Source organism: Nerophis lumbriciformis, linkage group LG26 (assembly GCF_033978685.3).
Source record: "Nerophis lumbriciformis linkage group LG26, RoL_Nlum_v2.1, whole genome shotgun sequence".
NCBI classification, from domain to species: Eukaryota; Metazoa; Chordata; class Actinopteri; order Syngnathiformes; family Syngnathidae; genus Nerophis; species Nerophis lumbriciformis.
Window position 1 is genome coordinate 6,010,833 of NC_084573.2, and position 26,034 is coordinate 6,036,866.

The 26,034-nt window shown below is 42.9% G+C and overlaps 2 protein-coding genes across 4 annotated transcripts in view; one reads left to right on the forward strand and one right to left on the reverse strand.

Annotated features, from left to right (window-relative positions):
- Nucleotides 1-26,034, reverse strand: part of LOC133624001 (uncharacterized) — a 270,822-nt gene that overhangs the window by 232,549 nt on the left and 12,239 nt on the right. The window contains exon 1 of one of the 3 annotated variants that reach the window (XM_072916175.1): nt 1,382-1,492. The exons of the other annotated variants lie outside the window; for them this stretch is intronic. The gene's annotated coding sequence lies outside the window, so the exon portion shown is untranslated. Of the gene's footprint in view, nt 1-1,381; nt 1,493-26,034 lie in introns of those variants that run through there. 3 annotated transcript variants of the gene reach the window in all.
- Nucleotides 11,982-21,411, forward strand: LOC133623978 (uncharacterized). Its single transcript, XM_072916170.1, has 2 exons — nt 11,982-12,257; nt 19,091-21,411. The coding sequence occupies exons 1-2, from the start codon at nt 12,155-12,157 to the stop codon at nt 20,836-20,838; spliced, it is 1,851 nt and encodes a 616-aa protein (XP_072772271.1). The 5' UTR covers nt 11,982-12,154; the 3' UTR covers nt 20,839-21,411.

Here is a 26,034-nt window from a genome sequence, read left to right on the forward strand (position 1 = left end):
CTTGCTGTGCGTCGAAGTGAGTCCGACTATATCTAGCCGGAACTTCTCCACCTCACGCACTAGCTCAGGCTCCTTTCCCCCCAGCGAGGTGACGTTCCACGTCCCAAGAGCTAGCTTATGTAGCCGAGGATCGGACCACCAAGTGCCCTGCCTTCGGCTGCCGTCCAGCTCACACTGCACCCGACCTCTATGGCCCCTGCTATGGGTGGTGAGCCCATTGGAGGGGGGACCCACGTTGCCTCTTCGGGCTGTGCCCGGCCGGGCCCCATGGGGACAGGCCCGGCCACCAGGCGCTCGCCATCGTGCCCCACCTCCGGGCCTGGCTGCAGAGGGGGGCCCCGGTGACCCGCGTCCGGGCGAGGGAAATCTGGGTTCCTTGTTCGTGTTCTTCATAGAGGTCTTCGAGCTGCTCTTTGTCTGATCCCTCACCTAGGACCAGTTTGCCTTGGGAGACCCTACCAGGGGGAATGGAAGCCCCCGGACAACATAGCTCCTAGGATCATTGGGACACGCAAACTCCTCTACCACGTTAAGGTGGCAGCTCAGAGAGTTTTTAACCGTTGTCGGTTAAAAACATAGCTATGGGCTCCACTTTGGACACACCTGCTGTAGGCTACGAGGAGCTAGCAGCTACACAACAGCTAAGCTAAAACAGCACATTTAAGCATATCAAATAATTATAGTTGCTTTATTCGTACACAAAGTCTCCAAAACAGAAGTCTGATCGAAAGTATCCAGTAACAAACGTGTCCGCATCGTTCAACTTTCTGCGCCATGAGCTTGACTTAATGAATTATTGTGGCCACTAGGTGTTGTGAAAGATCAAATTAACATTGCAAAAGCATCCGTCTTAATTTTAGTGTTTTTATTATATTTGCGTCAATATGTGTAAGCATACTTTGTGGCTTTCACCAGTAGGGTCGCGATCGCCATAAGGGTCAGTCGATACCGCTTTGGGGTCCGCAACCCTAATGCCGCCCTCCAGTGGTCCACAGAGGCTGAAAAGGCTTTCATTGACCTCAAACATGACCAGTCCTCCACCTCCGCTTTTGCTGCCCTTTTTCTTGAATGTTTCTGAAAGTGCCTTTTTCCAGAAACAAAAGGGGGAGGAGGTGTGAGGGGGAGAGCTGGACGAAGTGGCAGGGGAGAGGGAAGTCTGGGCCTTCCTGCTTAGGCTGCTGCCCCTGCGACCCGACCTCGGATAAGCGGAATAAGATGGATGGATGGAGGAAATGACTGCTGTCTGATAATCACATTAATAACACGATAACAATCATGTGTCTGAGTACACCTATTAATAAAAATTAATCTAACACGTCATGTTCATGTTAATGATGGAATATAAAGTTAGTAAAGATGTGAGAGTAAGAAGTAAACAAACCTGTTCTGTGTAACACAACTTAGGGTTTCTTGAAAACAGCGTCCAGTAGTTGACGTAGTCTCTTGTTCTCTTCTTTTGTCCGAGAACGTTCCTCTTTGTACTCTGCTATAGTTCTATCACATATTTTCACACAATCACAACACTTTACACTCACACTTGATCTTAACTAAGCGATGTGTTGATCACTTCCGCCTCTCTTTGTTAGCAGCTAACAAGCTAAGCTAACGAGCACGCTAAGCTAACTAGCATGCTAAGCTAACTAGCGCGCTAAAACAACTAGCAAGCTAAGCGGGCCTAATAATGTCCAAAGTTGACTGAGACGAGTGGAGTTTATCCTGACACGGAGGATGAATAAAGTGTAGTTAGTAGCGATGTGAGGAGATGTGCCGAGGCTTAGAAGCGTGTGTGGAGTAAAGGAAGACTTTGCTGCAAAGCGCATATCCTCCACGCATGCGTCACTTAGGGGCGGGGCCAAAGAGTCATAGTGATGGGCAAGTCATGAACGATTCATTCTAAATGTATGTTTTCATGGTGTCTACACAAAATAGCATCCATCCATTTATCTACCGCGTGTCCCTTTCGGGGTGGCGGGGGGTGCTGGAGCCTATCTCAGCTGCATTCGGGCGGAAGGCGGTGTACACCCTGGACAAGTCGCCACCTCATCGCAGGGCTAACACAGATAGACAGACAAGTATATAAACTGTATTTGACTTTAAATCAGATAAATATAATTCAACAACAACACAATTTGCAGACTATTATTACTGGTTTGCTGGTTTGCTGGTTTTACTGGTGTAAAATTCCGCATCCGAGAGATCACAACCATTGCAGCCATGCGTCCAAAACGTAACATCATCTTGCAGGGACATAAGGACAAGCAAAAGTAAAGTGTCTGTTTTACAATATAATAATCTATTTAATAAGACATTTCCAGAGAATACCTTTTTTTTGGAGTATTTATTGGAGGCCTCAAAAGACAAAGGCCGTCTGTTTACAGGAGAGTGTCGGTGAGGCACACGCCTTTTATCTTATCTCAGGAATGCATGGGGGAAGGGTTGGAGACAAGCGGGAAACTCTTAGTTAGGAAAAGTGTAGCTGCTGACAGAAGCACATTGTATATGTGATGGACCCGAGTGGCGGAATATTAAAATCTAGTAAAATTTTACTTAAAACAAATGTAAATATTAAGAACTCAATGTAGTGAGAGCAACCGTCCAGGCCTGGCCCTAACCAATCTGGCGCCCTAGGCAAGATTTTAGGTGGCGCCCCCCCACATCGGCAGTGAAGTGTATATACTCACAAGAAACCGAATAGCTTTGTCTTTGACCTTTTTTTTTTTTTTACTTACAACTATACCTAATATATAAAGGGGTGGAAAAGTGACTATTACCTGCAGGGCAAACATAGCTAACCAGAAGGCAATAACAATGTAAACAAAAAACAGCTGCTTAAAAGATCTAATACAAATGTCCCTGAAAAATGTAAGGTGGGAGTACTGTAATTACCTAACGTTACATTATTATTTTCCATAACAATTTAGCCCCTCCACAATATTAACCCGACGTTAAAACAGAACTAGCTATTTATTGATTGGCAATTGCCGAATCATGTGACATTAGCTTAATGCTAAAAAGCCGGGTTACTATCACATTCTGTAACAGACAAATAATTTCATGTTCGGCTCACCTACCTGCTACCTCTGTCTTTTCTCGTTTCTCCTCCTCTTCTTTTCTCTTTTTTCTTCCCTGGGCACCTGACAGTTTTGGCCGTTTTGACATCTTGTGTTGATTTTTTGATGTGGTGACGTCCAAAAAGAGTCATGATACGGGAAGGGAGGGGGCGCACCGTGCGGGGGGAGAGGGGGCGTAATGTTGTAACAAATAATATTTCTATTAAATAGGCTTTACTTTGCATTTTAATTAACATGGGATTATTTTTTGTATTTAGAAATAATAGTACCAACTTTTTTTCTTTTCTTTTTTTTTCTCCAACATTTGTGGCACTGGCGTGGCGCCCCCTCATGGACGGCGCCCTTAGCATTTGCCTATACGGCCTATGCCACGGGCCGGCCCTGCAACCGTCCCAAAATAAGGAAAGATAATGATGCTCATTTACAATTTATTCAATACAAATTAAAAATACAGTCAAGTTGATAACACTAAAAATACCATTTGGTAAACAATAATATAGGTGAGGGTACAGCCACGACAGGCATGGCTCCGCTCACTTCCACGGTGTCCTCCTGCACACAAATTAAATCGGAGGCAGGCCACGGGGATAAAATAATCTAAAAACACGGAGACACTCTCAGGGCTGACGTCACACTTACACGCAAGGCTCTGCTGTAGTTCAGCGTAGAAATATTGAGTACGCCCACTCTCCTCACCAGTCTCTGGTGGGACCTACGTGGCCGTACGCGTCCCGTCTCTCCCCGCCTCTTGGTCGCTCCCAGGAGTCACCGCAGCTCTCTGGGTCCCGACCGCTCCTGCCCACAGGACCACACAGCCAGCGTACAACGCCCGAGCCCGCAAGCCCACAGCCAAAGGCAATTGATCACCCCCACAGATCCACAATCCACGACACTTACTTCGGAGGCAGAGTTTCCTCTGCCCCTGCGTGTTGTGGGCTTCTTGGGGTTCACTCCGGTAGCTTGCGGGGTCTGCTGCGTAGTCCTGGATTCCTTCCCAGCCTGCGGGCATCCACCCGGACGCTCTTGGCAAAGCCTGTCGATACTCTCCGGTTCCCCTTCCTTCTGTTCCTCCCTCCTTTAAATGTGTGCAGTCCTAATGCTCCACAGGTGCGTCTGATTTCAGGCGCCGTTCGATTGGCACTTTGGTTGTCAGGGGCAACAATTTAAAAGGGGCAACGTCTTAAAATGCCAGCAAAGTCCACAAGGAGTAAAAACATGCAATTAAAAAGACAATCAAATTCTAAAGTGTAAAAACATGCAATTAAAATCCACAGCAATAAAAACAATAAGACATGCATGGCAATGAAACATTAAAAAATAAAATCCCCTACTTGTGTCCCATCCCATCCATCCATTTTCTACCGCTTATTCCCTTTGGGGTCGCGGGGGGCGCTGGAGCCTATCTCAGCTACAATCGGGCGGAAGGTGGGGTACACCCTGGACAAGTCGCCACCTCATCGCAGGTGTCCCATCACATCTATATGTTATATAATTCATAATTGGTTAGAGTAAATAAATACAATGTATAAATATAAGTTCATATTTACATTTAATGTGATTAGAAATGTATTTCCTTTGGTTAATTCATGCAAGTATATGTTAACTTTATTTTTGTTACAAAACCCATGTCAATTGGAGAGGAACATATTTTTTGTTCTGGTTTGGTCACATTGTTCGGGGGACGATTGATATGTGACGGAATAAGGGAAGCAGCATGAGACAGCAAGCATTCGATGTGAGAGGTTAATGGAGTCTCGGCTTGAAAATAAACTTTATTCCCTCGGAGTTTGTGAGGCCAGTGAGGTATGATTCTTTCTGATAATGTATGTGAAATCAATGTGTTTTCTTTTATTTGATATCAGACTAATTGTAAGTTCTGTTTTTCTTATTTATTAGTTCTGACGGCATTATTTTGGCATTATTTTGGCATTATTTTGGCATTATTTTGGCGTCATTGTTAGTGAGAAGAAGGCGTGGCTGAAATCAAAGTTGGACCTTAAAAAATTGCTGTATATCATCGTATCAATTAGGACACAGATGGTGCCAAGTCTCTCTTACACAGTGTCAGTCCATTTACAATTTTGGGGCCCTGTTGCTCACCAAAATACTGACTTAATGGACCACAATGGAAACAAGCCTTTTGACTTTTTGTGCCATCCATTTGCCTTTTTAAAGCATTGCATGGATTCAATTCTTTAAGATGTCAATAAACTTCTCGATCAATCAATCAATCAATCAATCAAACCCCCCACTTGGCCGTCAGTGTCCTGTCCGTTACAACTTCTTCACAACTCCCCAAGATAGGAGACACTCAGCATCCTTGGGAAGTGGACCCCAGGGGCTGGCGTATGTATGTTTATGTGGTGTTTTATGAGCCCTCACATTCAGTGGATGTCAGCATGATGGGACATTGTTTACCAGAGACTGGCTGGGTGAGGACACACGAGGCCCACGCAAAACAGGAACAACATTATTCCTACAAAACACCAATTGTGATGCACCATTAGATGCTGAAGTGAATTAATTAACTCATATTATGTTTTGCTTATGGTGAAGGTTTATATTCACCTTGGAGAAAGCGAACGACCAAGTTTAAGTAAATAGTAGTATTTCAGTTTGAGCACATAATAAGATAAGGCCCCTTAGTTTGATATTCCCAGGTGGGCTGGATCACTCCTCATAGGGAAGAGGCGTTAATTTGGACTTCGGAATACAAATTACTATTAACAAAATGGCGACTCAGCGGCTTACAACTCTCACGTTCGGTGCTTCCTTTTACAAACCCCGTTTCCATATGAGTTGGGAAATTGTGCTAGATGTAAATATAAACAGAATACAATGATTTGCAAATCATTTTCAACCCATATTCAATTGAATATGCTACAAAGACAACATATTTGATGTTCAAACTGATAAACATTTGTTTTTTGCAAATAATCATTACCTTTAGAATTTGATGCCAGCAACACGTGACAAAGACATTGGGAAAGGTGGCAATAAATACTGATAAAGTTGAGGAATGCTCATCAAACACTTATTTGGAACATCCCACAGGTGTGCAGGCTAATTGGGAACAGGTGGGTGCCATGATTGGGTATAAAAGTAGATTCCATGAAATGCTCAGTCATTCACAAACAAGGATGGGGCAAAGGTCACCATTTTGTCAAGAAATGCGTGAGCAAATTTTTGAACAGTTTAAGAAAAACCTTTCTCAACCATCTATTGCAAGGAATTTAGGAATTTCACCATCTAAGGTCCGTAATATCATCAAAGGGTTCAGAGAATCTGGAGAAATCACTGCACGTAAGCAGCTAAGCCTGTGACCTTCGATCCCTCAGGCTGTACTGCATCAACAAGCGACATCGGTGTGTAAAGGATATCACCGCATGGGCTCAGGAACACTTCAGAAACCCACTGTCAGTAACTACAGTTGGTCGCTACATCTGTAAGTGCAAGTTAAAAACTCTCCTATGCAAGGCGAAAACCGTTTATCAACAACACCCAGAAACGCCGTCGGCTTGGCTGGGCCTGAGCTCATCTAAGATGGACTGATACAAAGTGGAAAAGTGTTCTGTGGTCTGACGAGTCCACATTTCAAATTGTTTTTGGAAACTGTGGACGTCGTGTCCTCCGGACCAAAGAGGAAAAGAACCATCCGGATTGTTATAGGCGCAAAGTTGAAAAGCCAGCATCCGTGATGGTATGGGGGTGTATTAGTGCCCAAGACATGGGTAACTTACACATCTGTGAAGGCGCCATTATTGCTGAAAGGTACATACAGGTTTTGGAGCAACATATGTTGCCATCCAAGCAACGTTACCATGGACGCCCCTGCTTATTTCAGCAAGATAATGCCAAACCACGTGTTACATCAACGTGGCTTCATAGTAAAAGAGTGCGGGTACTAGACTGGCCTGCCTGTACTCCAGACCTGTCTCCCATTGAGAATGTGTGGTGCATTATGAAGCCTACAATACCACATCGGAGACCCCCGGATTGTTGAACAACTTAAGCTGTACATCAATCAAGAATGGGAAAGAATTCCACCTGAGAAGCTTAAAAAATGTGTCTCCTCAGTTCCCAAACGTTTACTGAGTGTTGTTAAAAGGAACAGTGGTGAACATGCCCTTTCCCAACTTCTTTGGCACGTGTTGCAGCCATGAAATTCTAAGTAAATTATTATTTGCAAAAAAAAAATAAAGTTTATGAGTTTGAACATCAAATATGTTGTCTTTGTAGTGCATTCGATTGAATATGGGTTGAAAATGATTTGCAAATCATTGTATTCCGTTTTTATTTACATCTTACAGAATTTCCCAACTCATATGGAAATGAGGTTTGTATGTTTTATAGTGTTTTGGTTATGTCTGTCTACCGTCCCGACACAACACAGTCGTCAAAACCTGCTGGACATTGGTTTTCTACACAGGATAGCTGTCTGGAGCAATTTCCACCGCTTGCACAACATACCCGACGAGATAGTGAGACCGCCAGAATCTCGGTGGGTTGTTATCGGACCCGGCAGGCGACGCAGTCGTCGGCGGGAGAGGAAACAAAAGCGGGGCTGCCGGTCTGGTCTCCTGGCGAGAATCAAAACACGGCCCCACAAGCCTCTGCTGCCGAGCATATACCTCACCAACGCCAGATCCATGGTTCACCATGAATTGATTAACGTGGACCCCGACTTAAACAAGATGAAAAACTTATTTGGGTGCTACCATTTAGTGGTCAATTGTGCGGAATATGTGCTGTACTGTGCAATCTACTAATAAAAGTTCCAATCAATCAATCAATCAATCACAAAATAGATGACCTAAAACTCGAGCTGGCTGGAAATAGCTACATCCAGGACTGCTGTTTTTTTGTAATTTTCGAAACCTGGCTTCACCCCCTAATCCCCGACGCAGGCCGCACGCTGCTACATCGGGACCGAAACGAGGACTCTGGTAGTAACAGTAGTAATCATCACGACAGTTTACATACCACCGGATACTAATGTTAGCATGGCTCTCTCTACTGCTAAACACAATAAATAAACAACCACGTGCCCACCCCAATGGCACTCACATTATTGCTGGAGATTTTGATAAAGTCAATCTGAAAACTGTACTACGCAAATTTTACCAGTATGTTAAATGCCCAACTAGAGGGGGGAACACTCTTGACCATGTTTACTCCAACATCGAAGAGGCATATAGAGCCATCACCCTCCCCACCTAGGCCAGTCAGACCACCTCTACTTGCTGCTCCCCCCTGCCTTCACCCCCCTCAGAGCAAGGACAAAAGCAGTGACAAAGACTGTTACAACTTGGCCTGAGGATGCACTCCCCCAGCTCCAGGACTGCTTTGCACACACTGCATGGGATGTTTTTGAAGTCCAAGACCTGCCCACACACACAGAGTCGGTACTATCCTACATAAAGTACTGTATCGGCAATGTAACTGTGGAAAAAGCATCCGGGTTTACCCAAACCAGAAACCCTGGATGACAAGCCAGGTCCGCATGCTCCTCAATGCCCGTGACACCGCCTTCAGGTCAGGTGACAGTGCTCTGTACAGCGCTGCGCGAGCTGACCTGAAGAGAGGACTCAAAGAAGCCAAGACGGACTACAAAGAGAGGATCCAAGACCATCTCTCAAGCAACAACCCACGGCAGATGTGGCAGGGCATATAGCACATCACCAACTACAGAGGCTGTGACGCAACAACCGGGGACTGGGATGTATCGCTGGCAGAGGAGCTGAACTGCTTCTTTGCTCGCTTTGAGACATCACAACCAGTCACAGCCTCACCACCCCCTTCCCCCCAGCCCCAAGCACTCCCACACTCACTCTTGAGGAGCATGAGGTCAGACGGGTGCTCAGAGCAGTGAACCCCAGGAAGGCGGCTGGTCCAGACGGAGTACCCGGGAAGGTGCTCAAAGCATGCTTTCAGCTCTCCTACATTGTCACTGTCCTCTTCAACCTCTCTTTGGCACAGGCACTCATCCCACCGTGCCTTAAATCCGCCACAATTATCCCGGCACCCAAGAAAGCTGCCACAAACAACCTCATTGACTATCGCCCAGTAGCACTCACACCTGTCATCATATAGTGCTTCGAGAGGCTGGTCCTACACCGCATCCAAGCCTGCCCCCCCCCCCCCCCCCCCCCCCCCACTCTAGACCCACAACGGTTTGCCTACCGGGAAAACAGATCCACGGACGACGCCATAACCATAGCTCTCCACTCTGCACTGAGCCACCTGGAACACCGGGGGAGCTATGACAGGATGCTTTTCATCGACTATAGCTCCGCCTTCAATACAATCATACCAGACATCCTTAACACCAAACTGCTGGACTACCTGTTTTTGGATTAAGGATTTCCTGACCAACCGACCCCAGACAGTGAAACTCGTCCCCCATCTATCCTCCTCCCGCACACTCAGCATCGGCTCTCCACAGGGCGTTTGCTGAGCCCTTTGTTGTAATCCCTCTACATCCACGACTGTAGTCCAGCCTACCAGGAGAACACCATCATCAAAGTTGCCGATGACACAACGGTGGTTGGACCCATTACAGGGGGGATGAGTCTGCATACAGAGATGAGGTCCTGATACTATCAGCGTGGTGTTCCGTGAATAACCAGGCACTGAACACCACAAAAACCAAGGAACTCATCTTTGACTTCAGGAAAAACACTGCAGACCCTGCCGCACTCTACATCAACGGCGAGGAGGTGGAGAGAGTCAGTTCTTTCAAGTTCCTCGGCACCCTCATAACTGCTGACCTCTCCTGGACCCCAAATACAACTGCGGTCATCCAGAAGGCCCAGCAGAGACTCCACTTTCTGAAGGTGCTGAGGAAGAACAGACTGGAGAAGCAGCTGATGGTGACCTTCTATCGCTCGGCTGTCGAGAGCCTGCTGACGTACTGCATAACAGTGTGGCACGCCAGCTGCACTGAAGCAGACAAAAAGGCGATTCAGAGGGTCATAAACTCTGCACAAAAAAATCATCGGCTACCCCCTCCCCTCCCTGAAGGATTGACACAACTCCCGTTGCCTCAACAGAGCAAAAAACATTACCAATGACAGCACGCACCCTGGCTTCCACCTGTTTGACCTGCTACCACCGGGCAGGCGCTACAAGTGCATCAGAGCCAGAACAAACAGGCTCAGAGACAGCTTCTTTCCCAGAGCTGTCACCATCTTGAACTCAAACTTATAATAAATTATTCACCCCTATATAATATCCTACCCTAATACCCTACTGTGCAATATTACCCTTCGAGTGCAATACGTCCGACACTGATTGTCATTACTTTATTACTCCGGTACTCTTGTTTTGCTCTGTATATTGTACAGTATTTTGTATATTGTTTTGTATATTGTACAGGATTGCTTATTGTATTTATTGGATAGTAGTCTGTTTATTTCAATTCTTATATTTTATCTTTATTACTTCTTATGTGATTCATTTTTAATCCATATATGTTTCCACTACTGCACCTTAAATTGGAGTCCTTAATCTCGTTATATGCAAATATAATGACAAAACAGTCCATCAGGGGCGTCACTAGCTTTTAAGGACAGGGGGGGCTTAGCCCCCAGGAGAGCGAACGTAGCGCACAAGCACAAAACTACACAAAATACTAACAAATACTTAGAAATTATTCATTGTTATTATTGTTTAAAAAATGCACGGGACGAAATGAAATGCTCCCGTTTATTCATTTAACATGTTATATTAAATGTCTTGGTTTTTCCTCCCTCTGAAAATCCTATGAAATGTTTAACAAGCCATCCTATAATAATACAACAGCTATTAATGTAACAATACAATAAAAAACATATATTTAATGATGTTTTTTTCATTATTTTAACATTAGGCTAATGTATATTACTTTATATAGATTCTACAAGAGTGATGTGGGCATTTTCTACATGAACAAGTCCAAGGACCGCAGGCAAGGTCGCAAAGAAAATGCAGACTGGATTTTGAGTGATGTGGGCATTTTCTATATGAACAAGTGGAATGGATTGGATACCGACACACTAAAGGGGCTCTCTACCTTAAAGTACCAATGATTGTCACACACACACACTAGGTGTGGTGAAATGTGTCCTATGCATTTGACCCATCCCCTTGTTCACCCCCTGGGAGGTGAGGGGAGCAGTGGGCAGCAGCGGTGCCGCGCCCGGGAATCATTTTTGGTGATTTACGCTATGAAGTGAGGGGAAACTGAGTGAATAATGACAGTTTATATGATTATTTATTTAAACTCATATTCGGGCCACTTTATAATGAATATGTCGGCATGTATTTGTTAAAAAAAAAAAAATATATATATATATATATATATATATATATATATATATATATATATATATATATATATATATATATATATATATATATATATATATATATATGTATATATATATATAACACCAAATTATTTAGGGGGGCTTAAGAATATTTTAGGGGGGCTTGAGCCCCCCTAAAATAGGCCTAACAACGCCAATGAAGTCCATTCTATTCTATTCTATTCTCTATTTATGCTACTGTTGTTTCAATACATTGTTAAATATTTGAATATTTTTACGAAAATAAGTTGTATGTCTTTGTTTTGAAAATGTAAAATGGACAAGTTTACTTTTATTTTCAGAATGTTGAAATAGTTGTACCGGGGGTGGTACGTGTACTTGTTTCTCTCGCGAGATCTGGAAGAGAGGGCTGCTTACTTTGTTTGTCTCGCGAGATCTGACAACACTGCGCGCGAACCAAACACGGCGAGGACAAAGCAAGATGGCGTCTGACGGTGAAGACGTTATTGCAGTCGTCACAGTTCAGTGTTCTTAATCTGTGCGTCCATGTGCACATATATGTCCTTTATTACACTCTAGTAAATAGAGTAATCATCGTTAATAACTGTTTGCATCCGGTTATATTAGTCTGAGCGCACTTTGATGCTTCTCGAGCTAGCTTAGCGTGCTAGTTAGCTTAGCTTGTTAGCTGCTAACAAAGAGAGGCGGAAGTGATGAAAACACATCGCTAAGCAGAGATCAAGTGTGAGTGTAAAGTGTTGTGATTGTGTGAAAATGTGCGAAAGAACGATAGCAGAGTACGAGGAGGAACTTTGTCCAACAAAAGAGGAGAAGGAGCGACAACAACAAAAACATCAAGTTGTGTTACACAGAACAGGTTTGTTTACTTCTTACTCTCGCATCTGTTCTAACTTTATATTTATTATTAACACTATTCTTGAATAGATTGTCTATAGGAAGATGAATTGTCATGTGAGGATGATGCACTGATTGTTTTATGTTGTTCATAAAAACGAGACAATATTTATGAGAGGTTGATGTTCCTCTCAGTGTGTAACAATGTGTATCAACATGTTTACACAAAACTCACACAGTCACCGGGGGAATATTCCAGAGAGCAGGTTAAGTGCAAACTCCTGAGTATGTAAAGCCTGAGAGTTGTACCTCCAAAAATAGAGAGGTAAGACAAGGAGTCAGTTACCATGGTAACTGACGCTGTAAACCTAGCCTGCTAGCTGGCAGGTTTGACAAGTTATTTATGTGTGTAAAAGCTATACTGACCTGTTATTTCCTTCATGTTGGTGCAGCCATTAACCTACTACAACACCTACTACATCCACCTACTCAGTGGCCTAGTGGTTAGAGTGTCCGCCCTGAGATCGGTAGGTTGTGAGTTCAAACCCCGCCCAAGTCATACCAAAGACTATAAAAATGGGACCCATTACTTCCCTGCTTGGCACTCCACGTTGATGTAACACGTGGCTTGGCATTGTCTTGCTGAAATAAGCAGGGGCGTCCATGGTAACGTTGCTTGGATGGCAACATATGTTGCTCCAAAACCTGTATGTACCTTTCAGCATTAATGGTGCCTTCACAGATGTGTAAGTTTCCCATGTCTTGGGCACTAATACACCCCCATACCATCACAGATGCTGGCTTTTTAACTTTGCGCCTATAACAATCCGGATGGTTCTTTTCCTCTTTGGTCCGGAGGACACGACGTCCACAGTTTCCAAAAACAATTTGATATGTGGACTCGTCAGACCACAGAACACTTTTCCACTTTGTATCAGTCCATCTTAGATGAGCTCAGGACCAGCGAAGCCGACAGCGTTTCTGGGTGTTGTTGATAAACGGTTTTCGCCTTGCATAGGAGAGTTTTAACTTGCACTTACAGATGTAGCGACCAACTGTAGTTACTGACAGTGGGTTTCTGAAGTGTTCCTGAGCCCATGTTGTGATATCCTTTACACACTGATGTTGCTTGTTGATGCAGTACAGCCCGAGTGATCGAAGGTCACGGGCTTAGCTGCTTACGTGCAGTGATTTCTCCAGATTCTCTGAACACTTTGATGCTATTACGGACCGCAGATGGTGAAATCCCTAAATTCCTTGCAATAGCTGGTTGGGAAAGATTTTTCTCAAACTGTTCAACAATTTGCTCACGCATTTGTTGACAAAGTGGTGACCCTCGCCCCATCCTTGTTTGTGAATGACTGAGCATTTCATGGAATCTACTTTTATACCCAATCATGGCACCCACCTGTTCCCAATTTGCCTGTTCACCTGCGGGATGTTCCAAATAAGTGTTTGATGAGGATCTGAACCCAAGTGGTGCTTTGTTATTGGACTTTTGTGCTCGTCACGGATTGTCCATAACAAACACCATGTTCAAACATAAGGGTGTCCATATGTGCACTTGGCACCAGGACACCCTCGGCCGCAGTTCCATGATTTACTTTGTAGTTGTGTCATCGGATTTGCGGCCTCATGTTTTGGACACTCGGGTGAAGAGAGGGGCAGAGCTTTCTACCGATCACCACCTGGTCTGCGGGCTATAGAGCGTTTTCTATTCGGGCTCCAGTACTATGGAATGCCCTCCCGGTAACAATTAGAGATGCTACCTCAGTAGAAGCATTTAAGTCCCATCTTAAAACTCATTTGTATACTCTAGCCTTTAAATAGCCCCCCTGTTAGACCAGTTGATCTGCCGTTTCTTTTCTTTTCTCCTCTGCTCCCCTTTTCCTTGAGGGGGGGGGGGGCACAGGTCCGGTGGCCATGGATGAAGTGCTGGCTGTCCAGAGTCGGGACCCGGGGTGGACCGCTCGCCTGTGCATCGGCTGGGAACATCTCTGCGCTGCTGACCCGTTTCCGCTCGGGATGGTGTCCTGCTGGCCCCACTATGGACTGGACTCTTACTATTATGTTGGATCCACTATGGACTGGACTCTCACAATATTATGTCAGACCCACTCGACATCCATTGCTTTCGGTCTCCCCTAGAGGGGGGGGTTACCCACATATGCGGTCCTCTCCAAGGTTTCTCATAGTCATTCTCATAGTCATTCACATCGACGTCCCACTGGGGTGAGTTTTTCCTTGCCCGTATGTGGGCTTTGTACCGAGGATGTCGTTGTGGCTTGTGCAGCCCTTTGAGACACTTGTGATTTAGGGCTATATAAATAAAGATTGATTGATTGATTGATTGATGGTGGTTAGCTGGCTCCGATGGTGGGGGAGGATGCCGGACAGACCTGGCAGGCCCAAACGCATTGTGAGGGTCTGCTGGGAACGCCTAGCAGAGTCTCCTGTCAGAGAGAGTTTCAATTCCCACCTCCGGAAGAACTTTGAACATGTCACGAGGGAATCACTGGATATTGAGTCCGAGTGGACCATGTTCCGTGCCTCTATTGTCGAGGCGGCTGAGTGGAGCTGTGGCCGCAAGGTGGTTGGTGCCTGTCGTGGCGGTAATCCTAGAACCCGCTGGTGTACACCAGCAGTGAGGGATGCCGTCAAGCTGAATAAAGAGTCCTATCGGGTCCTTTTGGCTCATAGGACTCCAGAGGCAGCGGACAGGTACCGACAGGCCAAGCGAAGTGCGGCTTCAGCGGTCGCAGAGGCAAAAACTCGGATATGGGAGGAGTTTGGGGAAGCCACCTACTCAGTGGCCTAGTGGTTAGAGTGTCCGCCCTGAGATCGGTAGGTTGTGAGTTCAAATCCCGGCCGAGTCATACCAAAGACTATAAAAATGGTACCCATTACCTCCCTGCTTGGCACTCAGCATCAAGGGTTGGAATTGGGGGTTAAATCACCAAAAATGATTCCCGGGCGCGGCAACCGCTGCTGCCCACTGCTCCCCTCACCTCCCAGGGGGTGATCAAGGGTGATGGGTCAAATGCAGAGAATAATCTCGCCACACCTAGAGTGTGTGTGTGACAATCATTGGTACTTTAACTTTAACTTTTTTAAAACGACTTCCAGACGGTTTAGAAAAAATTCTGGTCCACTATCCGCCGCCTCAGGGGGGGATGCAGTGCACTGTCCACACCGTGTATGGTGAGGATGGTGTGCTGCTGACCTCTACTGCGGCTGTTGTGGATCGGTGGAGGGAATACTTAGAAGACCTCCTCAATCCCACCAACACATCTTCCTATGAGGAAGCAGTGCCTGGGGAATCTGTGGTGGGCTCTCCTATTTCTGGGACTGAGGTTGCCGAGGTAGTTAAAAAGCTCCTCGGTGGCCGCGCTCGGGAATCATTTGGTGATTTAACCCCCAACCCTTGATGCTGAGTGCCAAGCAAGGAGGCAATGGGTCCCATGTTTATAGTCTTTGGTATGACTCGGCCGGGGTTTGAACTCACGACTTTCCAGTCTCAGGGCAGACACTCTAACCACAAGGCCACTGAGTAGGTCGATGGTTAATGCATCCTCAATAGAAAATAAACCTTAGCAAACGTTAGCTAACAATTGAGTCATTGGTAGCCGCTCTATTCTGCCTATAAAGTGCTCTAAATAACATCCTAAAACCTTCTTCAACATTTTAAAAACACACTGTAAGTATATATGTAATCATTCTTAATAACATGTCATATTTACATATCTTGCTCATTTTAAGCATACAATGTCTGCTCTCACTGGGATGCCGACTGATGGGATGTTCATATCTTCCCGTTTAGATGAAGAATTAATCCTCACAAAGGGTTCAAAAAGAGTGGGTGCAAAGGAGCGTATTTTCGTGTCTTTTTTGCCATCTCCAGGTCTAAGTTGGATGTCAAAGTTGACCAAGTTCTCGGTTTATGTCCACAACCTTCACCATATAAGTGAGAAGCATGATTTATAATCTAGAATTAGCTTTCACCATCTTAGAGGTGAGAAAGCAGCTCAGTATGTCAATATAGCAGCATAAGCTAGTTACTTCTGTGATCAATGCGCCGCTAAAAGTAGGTCCTTAACGTTAGCGCTTATAATAATATCGCTAATACTTGGTTAATATTCAGGTCACAAAATGTAAATGGAGTATTGTTGGCAGTTTTTGGATGGTTATTTGGAGGACTTTGTGGGTCTAATAGAGGAGCTCCCATTGACTCCAATGTTAGCTGATTGTTGCTCACGTTTATTTACTAATTAGAATTCATGAAAATTTTAAACTTATGTCTTACATAAGGATTGTGAATGACAGGCGACATTTGAAAAAAGTGCAGTTTCCTTTGAATTTGTCAGATAAGTAAAGAGTCCTTCAAATGAAAGATGAAAAACAATTGAGGTTGTTTATAGATATTATCCACAATGAAGTTACAGTAAAACTAAGCACACAAGGGAAAGTACATTCATATACACATGAAGTACACATATGTGTAAGAATCATGTTAACCACCAAAATATTGTCTCGTTCTCCTAAAGCCAATATCGAGTATCCTTTGGTGAGCTGACCGTATCGTCACACCCTTAGTTGAAAGCACACCAACCCCATGACATGACACTTCCACGTGATGTAGAACAGTAGTACAACATTTTAAACATACACACACATCTGAAGAATATAAAAAATAAATATATTTGGTGGGCCAAACAAAATGACTCGGCGAACCAATGTTTGGTATGGGCGATATGACCTCAAATCTATATCCTAATAACAATATATGTCACTATATAACATTTGGTATATGATTGATAATAGAAGAATTTCAAAGCGGGTCACAAAAGCTCCTAATTTGGCAGCTGACATATGCAGTAACATATTGTGTCATTTCTAATTGTATTATTTTGTCGAAACTATTATTATTAATGTACAAACCCCGTTTCCACATGAGTTGGGAAATTGTGTTAGATGTAAATATAAACGGAATACAATGATTTGCAAATCACTTTCAACCCATATTCAATTGAATGCACTACAAAGACAACATATTTGATGTTCAAACTCATAAACTTAATTTTTTTTTTGCAAATAATAATTAACTTAGTATTTCATGGCTGCAACACGTGCCAAAGTAGTTGGGAAAGGGCATGTTCACCACTGTGCTACATGGCCTTTCCTTTTAACAACACTCAGTAAACATTTGGGAACTGAGGAGACACATTTTTGAAGCTTCTCAGGTGGAATTCTTTCCCATTCTTGCTTGATGTACAGCTTAAGTTGTTCAACAGTCCGGGGGTCTCCGTTGTGCTATTTTAGGCATCATAATGCGCCACACATTTTCAATGGGAGACAGGTCTGGACTACAGGCAGGCCACTCTAGTACCCGCACTCTTTTACTATGAAACCACGTTGATGTAACACGTGGCTTGGCATTGTCTTGCTGAAATAAGCAGGGGCGTCCATGGTAACGTTGCTTGGATGGCAACATATGTTGCTCCAAAACCTGTATGTACCTTTCAGCATTAATGGTGCCTTCACAGATGTGTAAGTTACCCATGTCTTGGGCACTAATACACCCCCATACCATCACACATGCTGGCTTTTACACTTTGCACCTATAACAATCCGGATGGTTCTTTTCCTCTTTAGTCCGGAGGACACGACGTCCACAGTTTCCAAAAAAAATTTGAAATGTGGACTCGTCAGACCACAGAACACTTTTCCACTTTGTATCAGTCCATCTTAGATGAGCTCAGGCCCAGCGAAGCTGACAGCGTTTCTGGGTGTTGTTGATAAACGGTTTTCACCTTGCATAGGAGAGTTTTAACTTGCACTTACAGATGTAGCGACCAACTGTAGTTACTGACAGTGGGGTTCTGAAGTGTCCCTGAGCCCATGTGGTGATATCCTTTACACACTGATGTCGCTTGTTGGTGCAGTACAGCCTGAGGGATCGAAGGTCACGGGCTTAGCTGCTTACGTGCAGTGATTTCTCCAGATTCTCTGAGCCCTTTGATGATATTACGGACCGTAGATGGTGAAATCCCTAAATTCCTTGCAATAGCTGGTTGAGAAAGGTTTTTCTTAAACTGTTCAACAATTTGCTCACGCATTTGTTGACAAAGTGGTGACCCTCGCCCCATCCTTGTTTGTGAATGACTGAGCATTTCATGGAATCTACTTTTATACCCAATCATGGCACCCACCTGTTCCCAATTTGCCTGTGCACGTTTGGGATGTTCCAAATAAGTGTTTGATGAGCATTCCTCAACTTTATCAGTATTTATTGCCACCTTTCCCAACTTCTTTTGTCACGTGTTGCTGGAATCGAATTCTAAAGTTAATGATTATTTACAAAAAAAAAAAAAGTTTACCAGTTTAAACATCAAATATGTTGTCTTTGTAGCATATTCAACTGAATATGGGTTGAAAATGATTTGCAAATCATTGTATTCCGTTTATATTTACATCCAACACAATTTCCCAACTCATATGGAAACAGGGTTTGTACTTGTTTATTTACTGTTAATATCTGGTTACTTTATTTGAGAAAATAATACTGGAAATTATGTAATATTTTACTGCATCTTTCAGCAACTAAATTAGGAGCCTGTGTAGCCTGTTTTATAATGCTTCTATTAGTAATTCTATATGAAATAATACATCACAAAATCAATTTTAAACCATATCGTCCATGCATAGTAAAAGTCCTGTCGTCCTGGTTTGTTTTTCTTTTCCTGTGAATTCCTGAGATTTCAAGACAGTTCATACGATAACTTGTTTTTCCTAAGTGCATGTAAAAGTACTGAATGCATTGTGTGACTGAGCAGAAATGGTGTGTTTGTCTTGCAGACGTCTGTGAAGAACATCTTCACCCTGAGCAACAGAAGTGGAGCTTCAGGATGCGGACGGAGGAGCCACAGCCCTCCCACATTAAGAAGGAAGAGGAATGCCCACTGATCCATCATTTTAAAAAGGAAGAGGAGGACCCACCGACACCCCATTTTAAAGAGGAAACAGTGGATCCACTGAACCCTCACATAAAGGAGGAAGAGGAGGACCCACTGAGCCCTCACATTAAAGAGGAAGAGGAGGAACACAGCATCAGTCAGCAGGGAGAGCATCTTGAAGGACTGGAGGAGGTTGATGTCACCAAGATGCCAGTGACTGGTGTCCCTGTGAAGAGTGAAGGTGATGAGGTCATTGGTGAAAGTGAGGTGAAGAGAGAGGCGGAGCCTCCAAGCAGCAGCTCAACTCAACACATGACAACAGAAGCTGATGGAGACCACTGTGGAGGATCACAAGCAGACAAGCTCTTAGCTCCACTATCAGATAGTGAGGACACAACGTCACACTCTCCTGACACTGATGATGAAGACTCTAAAGATGATAAGACATGTCACACTGACAACACACACGTCACATGTTCTCACTGTGACAAAACTTTTAAAACTCCTAGTAAATTGAAAAGTCACATGAGAACACACACTGGAGAAAAACCTTTTTCATGTTCAATCTGCGGTAAAGATTTTAGTCATAAGCACGATTTGAAAAGACACATGGGAATACACACTGGAGAAAAACCTTTTACCTGCTCAGAATGCGGTAGAGATTTTAGTCTAAAACGAGTGCTGATAGAACATATGAGAATACACACTGGAGAAAAACCTTTTACCTGCTCAGAATGCGGTAGAGATTTTAGACTAAAACGAGTGCTGATAGAACATATGAGAATACACACTGGAGAAAAACCTTTTACCTGCTCAGAATGCGGTAGAGATTTTAGACTAAAACAAATGCTGAAAGAACACATGAGAATACACACTGGAGAAAAACCATTCATGTGCTCAATTTGTAGTAAAGGTTTCCCCCAGAAGGGAAATCTGATACGACACACAAAAACACACACTGGAGAAAAACCTTTTTCATGTTCAATCTGTGGTAAAGATTTTATTCAAAGGGAACATTTCAAAGCACACATGAGAAGACACACAGGGGAAAGACCTTTTTCATGTTCAATCTGCGGTACAGATTTTACACGAAGGGAACATTTCAAAGAACACATGATAATACACACTGGAGAAAAACCTTTTACCTGCTCAGAATGTGGTAACGCTTTTGGACGAAGAAGCAGTTTGAAAGCACACATGAGAATACACACTGGAGAAAAAAAAAATTCTTGTTCAATCTGCGGGAAAGGTTTTGTAAGAAGTCAGTGTTTAAAAGAACACATGAGAACACACACTGGAGAAAAACCTTTTTCCTGCTTAGAATGTGGTAAAGCTTTTATACGAAGTAGCCTTATGAAAGTACACATGAGAACACACACTGGAGAAAAACCTTTTTCCTGCTCAGAATGTGGTAAAAGTTTTATAATAAGTCAAAGTTTAAAAAATCACATGAGAACGCACTCTGGTAAAAAACCATATTCCTGTTCAAGCTGCTACAAAAGCTTTCGTCACCTAGACACTCTTACAGCACACATGAGAACACACACAGGAGAGAAAGTGTTGAGTTGCAGTGTGTGTGGTGAAAGATTCTCCTATAAGTACCAGTGTAAGAAACACAAGTGTGCTGGTGAGAACAGCAGCAGCAAATGAAGATGCAGGATTTGAAATAAACTGTCAAAACTTAACGTTGACCTTCTAACAAAATCAGCACATAGATTCTAACATTTATAGATTAGATATTTTAGATTATTGCTTTTATCAGTCAAGTACATGTTTTAATATACAACATTGTGTACTTTTATTTAAAAATGAACACAACACTTTGACTGTAAAGGTGAGAATAAAAAAATGTGTTACAAATACATTTTATGTGTGTAGAGATATTTAGAAATCATTTTTAATGTTTAATGATGTTATAGATGAACTCCTTTATATGATGTACATATTTGTTTTACATGTGTTCATACCTTTGCTTTTGAGTACACATAAATCCCTCTTAGTTCATATTTACTGGTTCACATCTGAAACATCTTCTGGACCACTTCTGGAAGCATATTTACTTTATACATCATTTGAGCAGTTGTGTTTTATACAAGATAATTTACTTTTAAAATGTGTGACTTTATGAATCATTTGTTGGGTCTCTATAATCCAGTTTTTTTAATTATTTTTATTACTCTCTTTTGTAATATGAATATTGTTTTATATGTATGTCCCTTTATGTAATATGTAGATTAGAGAAAATGGCAACATCTTATGTGGAAGGTTATGAAGGATAGTTTTGTTTTTAGTAATCTACATTTCTTATTAAAAAACTACACATGAAAATTGTTTTTTAAAGTTGTCCCCCCCCCCTTTTTTTTAGAATCCCTCAAACATGATCTATTTCAGAAAACATGGGAAAGTTTGGAATGTTAGGGGAAAGTCAATAATGTACATCATCCCACAGAGCTTTACTATACATCCATCCATTTGTTCTACCACTTGTCCCTTTTATTTGATATGTATAGCCTTTAATCACAAACTTGTCCGCCAAAGGGTGTTGCGTTTTGGAGAAACTCCTTCTGTCAGAGTTCTGTTCAACACAGTAAAGAGGAACCCAGGGATGCGCAGGACGCTGAGTAAAACACTTATTTTACTGCGGAAATCTACTCACAAAAACAATCCAAACAGGAGGTAACAAAAAGCGACGGTACGAAAAAGAGATGACAAAATGTGCATTGTGGGTAAAAGAACAAAAGTTACTTATATACAAAAATAAACTCAACTTGGTTTGGAGCTACAAGACGTGCACACTACAAAACAACACCAAGATGGATGGCACTGGGAATGGCCAAGGTAGCAAAATACTGGAAGCATAGAATCAACTGGCGTGGAGTGGAATCGCCGAGTGCCATCCAGCTGTCAAGGTGCTGCTTAAGTAGCACCAGGGTCAATTGGAAGCAGCTGTGCACGTCCCACAACTCCGCCCACAAGGGCAACACAGCAACTCTAGGAGGAAGGAGAAATGTAAGAACAAGGTCAACTGCACCAAAAGAGGTAAACTGACAATACAAAGTGAAGTGAATTATATTTATATATAGCGCTTTTCTCAAGTGACTCAAAGCACTTTACATAGTGAAACCCAATATCTAAGTTACATTTAAACCAGTGTGGGTGGCACTGGGAGCAGGTGGGTAAAGTGTCTTGCCCAAGGACACAACGGCAGTGACTAGGATGGCGGAAACCGGGGATCGACCCTGCAACTCTGAAGTTGCTGGCACGGCCGCTCTACCAACCGAGCTATACCGCCTCACAAACCACAAGGTGGCAGCAGAAGATGACAACTTCCCTCAAATTAATTTGGGAAAAAATGCACTGAGCATAAGAGATAAATCATCACAAATAAAGTTAACTCATTCAAAAAGTTTACCTTTGTAACTCACTTCTATCCAAATTCATCCAGGATGTTTCTCCAGAATGTTCCATTGGAGAATGCTGTCAAACTGTTATGTCTACTAGGAAAATGTAAACCAAATATTTTTTTGTTAAATTCTGTCCTTATATATATATATATATATATATATATATATATATATATATATATATATATATTTGCATATATATTCCGCACCATAAGGCGCCCTGGGTTATAAGCCGCGCCTTCAATGAACGGCATATTTCAAAACTTTGTCCACCAATAAGCCGCCCCATGTTGTAAGCCGCATCTAACTGCGCTAAAGGAATGTCAAAAAAACAGTCAGATAGGTCAGTCAAACTTTAATAATATATTAAAAACCAGCGTTCTAACAACTCTGTTCACTCCCAAAATGTACGCAAATGTGCAATCACAAACATACGTATATCAACATGGACAGAGCTGCGTGAAAAAAGCCACCCGGCCTCTTCGCGTAAACTTAAACTTACCTTAACCACTCGCTCATCTTTTCTTCATCCATCCCTTCGAGTTAGCTTTTATGATGACGCCGGCTGGAAAGGTCTCTTTTGGCAAGGTCTTCCTTTTGAATATCACCATGGGTGGAAGTTAGCATGGCAAGCTAGAACCACAGTGAAGGATGACTTCTCATTCCCTGTGGTGCGAATATTCACCGTACGTGCTCCCGTTCCACAGTGCGGTTCACAGGAATATCAGTTGCTGTGAAATAGTAATCCGTGTGCGGATGGAGAGATTGCGTCTTTTCATGAACCGGATCCTTGTCGCTTTGTAGGAGCCATTTTGTGGTCTTTACAGATGTAAACACACAAAGGAAATGAAACGTACGGTATATCCGCGCGCTTTTTCTTCTTCTACGCGGGCGGGTGGTTGCTTACAGTAGAAGAAGAAGCGCTTCCTGTTCTATGGGGGCGGGTGCTTACCTTGGCGGTTGCTTGCGTAGAAGAAGAAGCGCTTCCTGTTCTACCGGGAAAAAAGATGGCGGCTGTTTACCGAAGTTGCGAGACCGAAACTTTATGAAAATGAATCTTAATATTAATCCATATATAAAGCGCACCGGGTTAAAAGCCGCACTGTCAGCTTTTGAGTAAATTTGTGGTTTTTAGGTGCGGCTAATAGTGCGGCAAATACGGTTTATATATATATATATATATATATATATATATATATATATATATATATATATATATATATATATATATATATATATATATATGTTAAAGTTAAAGTGCCAAAGATTGTCACACACACATTAGGTATGGCGAAATTATTCTCTGCATTAGACCCATCACCCCCTGGGAGGTGAGGGGAGCAGTGGGCAGCAGCGGTGGCCGCGCCCGGGAATCATTTTGGGGATTTAACCCCCAATTCCAACCCTTGATGCTGAGTGCCAAGCAGGGAGGTAATGGGTCCCATTATTATAGTCTTTGGTATGACTCGGCCGGGGTTTGAACTCACCACCTACCGATCATACATATATATATATATATATATATAGATAGATATAATATACAGGACTGTCTCGGAAAATTAGAATATTGTGATAAAGTTATTTATTTTCTGTAATGCAATTAAAAAAAAAAAAAGTCATAAATTCTGGATTCATTACATATCAACTGAAATATTGCAAGCCTTTTATTATTTTATTATTGCTGATTATGGCAAACAGCTTAAGAAAACTAAAAAATCCCATCTCAAAAAATTAGAATATTTCATCAGACCAAGTAAAAAAAAAAGATTTATAAGAGCAAAACAAAATCAAACATTTGAAAATGTCAATGAATGCACTCAGTACTTGGTTGGGAATCCTTTTGCACGGATTACTGCATCAATGCGGCGTGGCATGGAAGCAATCAGCCTGTGGCATTGCTGAGGTGTTATGGATGCCCAGGATGCTTCAATAGCGGCCTTTAGCTCATTTGCATTATTGGGTCTGGTGTCTTTCAGCTTCTTCTTCACAATACCCCACACAATCTCTATGTGGTTCAGGTCAGGGGAGTTGGCAGGCCAATGGAGGACAGTAATGCCATGGTCAGTACACCAGTTACTGGTGGTTTTGGCACTGTGGGCAGGTGCCAGATCATGCTGGAAAATGAAATCATCATCTCCATAGAGCTTTTCAACAGATGGAAGCATGTAGTGCTCTAAAATCTAAAATCTTTTAACCATTATTTTTCTTTTTCTTCTTATGTATTTATTCATTTTACATTTTATATTAAATGTCTTGGTTTTTCCTCCCTCTGAAATTCCTATGAAATGTTTAACAAGCCATCCTATAATAATACAACAGCTATTAATCTAACAATAAAATAAAACAAATATATTTAATGATGTGTTTTTCATTATTTTAACAATATGTATATTACTTTATTACTTTTTTATGTCCATTTTGCATACGTTCACGTTCTTGTTCTGCGGTGCTGTGTCCTAATGTGCTTTGTACACCTGCAGAGCTCCCCCTGGTGTTGTGGTTATGGCGGTCATTTACGTTAAGGAAGTAGTTTGACATGTACTTTGGTATCAGGGAGGTGTAGCGGATTTTATAGACTAGGCTCAGTGCAAGTTGTTTTACTCTGTCCTCCACCCTGAGCCAGCCCACTTTGGAGAAGTGGGTAGGAGTGAGGTGTGATCTGGGGTAGAGGTCTAGAAGTAATCTGACTAGCTTGTTCTGGGATGTTTGGAGTTTAGATTTGAGGGTTTTGGAGGTGCTAGGGTACCAGGAGGTGCATACGTAATCGAAAAAGGGTTGAACGTAGGTGAAGATGTCATGTTTTAGCTCCCAGCTGAGTCCCAAACTGCGTTGGACGATCTTCCTGAGAGAAGGCTTTTAGCACATTAGAGCAATTGGATGCCATCTTGTGGAGTCTCAGGTTTGAAGCAGCCAACATCTCCCGTGTCCTTGTCAGCAGGTCGATGGCTTCCGTGGCTGAGGGTAACGACGTGAGCCATTCATCGACGTAGAAGTCGCGTTCCACAAAGTGCTTGGCATCCATTCCATGTTCTGCTGCACGGTGAAGCCCGTAGATGGCTACTGCTGGGGAGGGTGAGTTACCGAATTTATGGACTTTCATGCGGTACTCTACAATCTCTTACTGGGGTCGTTTTCTTTGAACTACAAGAAGCGCAAAAAGTCTCTGTTGTCTTTGCGAACGACAAAGCTGTGGAACATTTGTTCAATGTCTGCTATTACAGCAACACGCCGAGCAAACTGTTGTTTAGATCCGGCCCAGTAAGTAGTACGTCATTCAGGGATATCAATCAATCAATCAATCAATGTTTATTTATATAGCCCTAAATCACAAGTGTCTCAAAGGGCTGCACAAGCCACAACGACATCCTCGGTACAAAGCCCACATAAGGGCAAGGAAAAACTCACCCCAGTGGGACGTCGATGTGAATGACTATGAGAAACC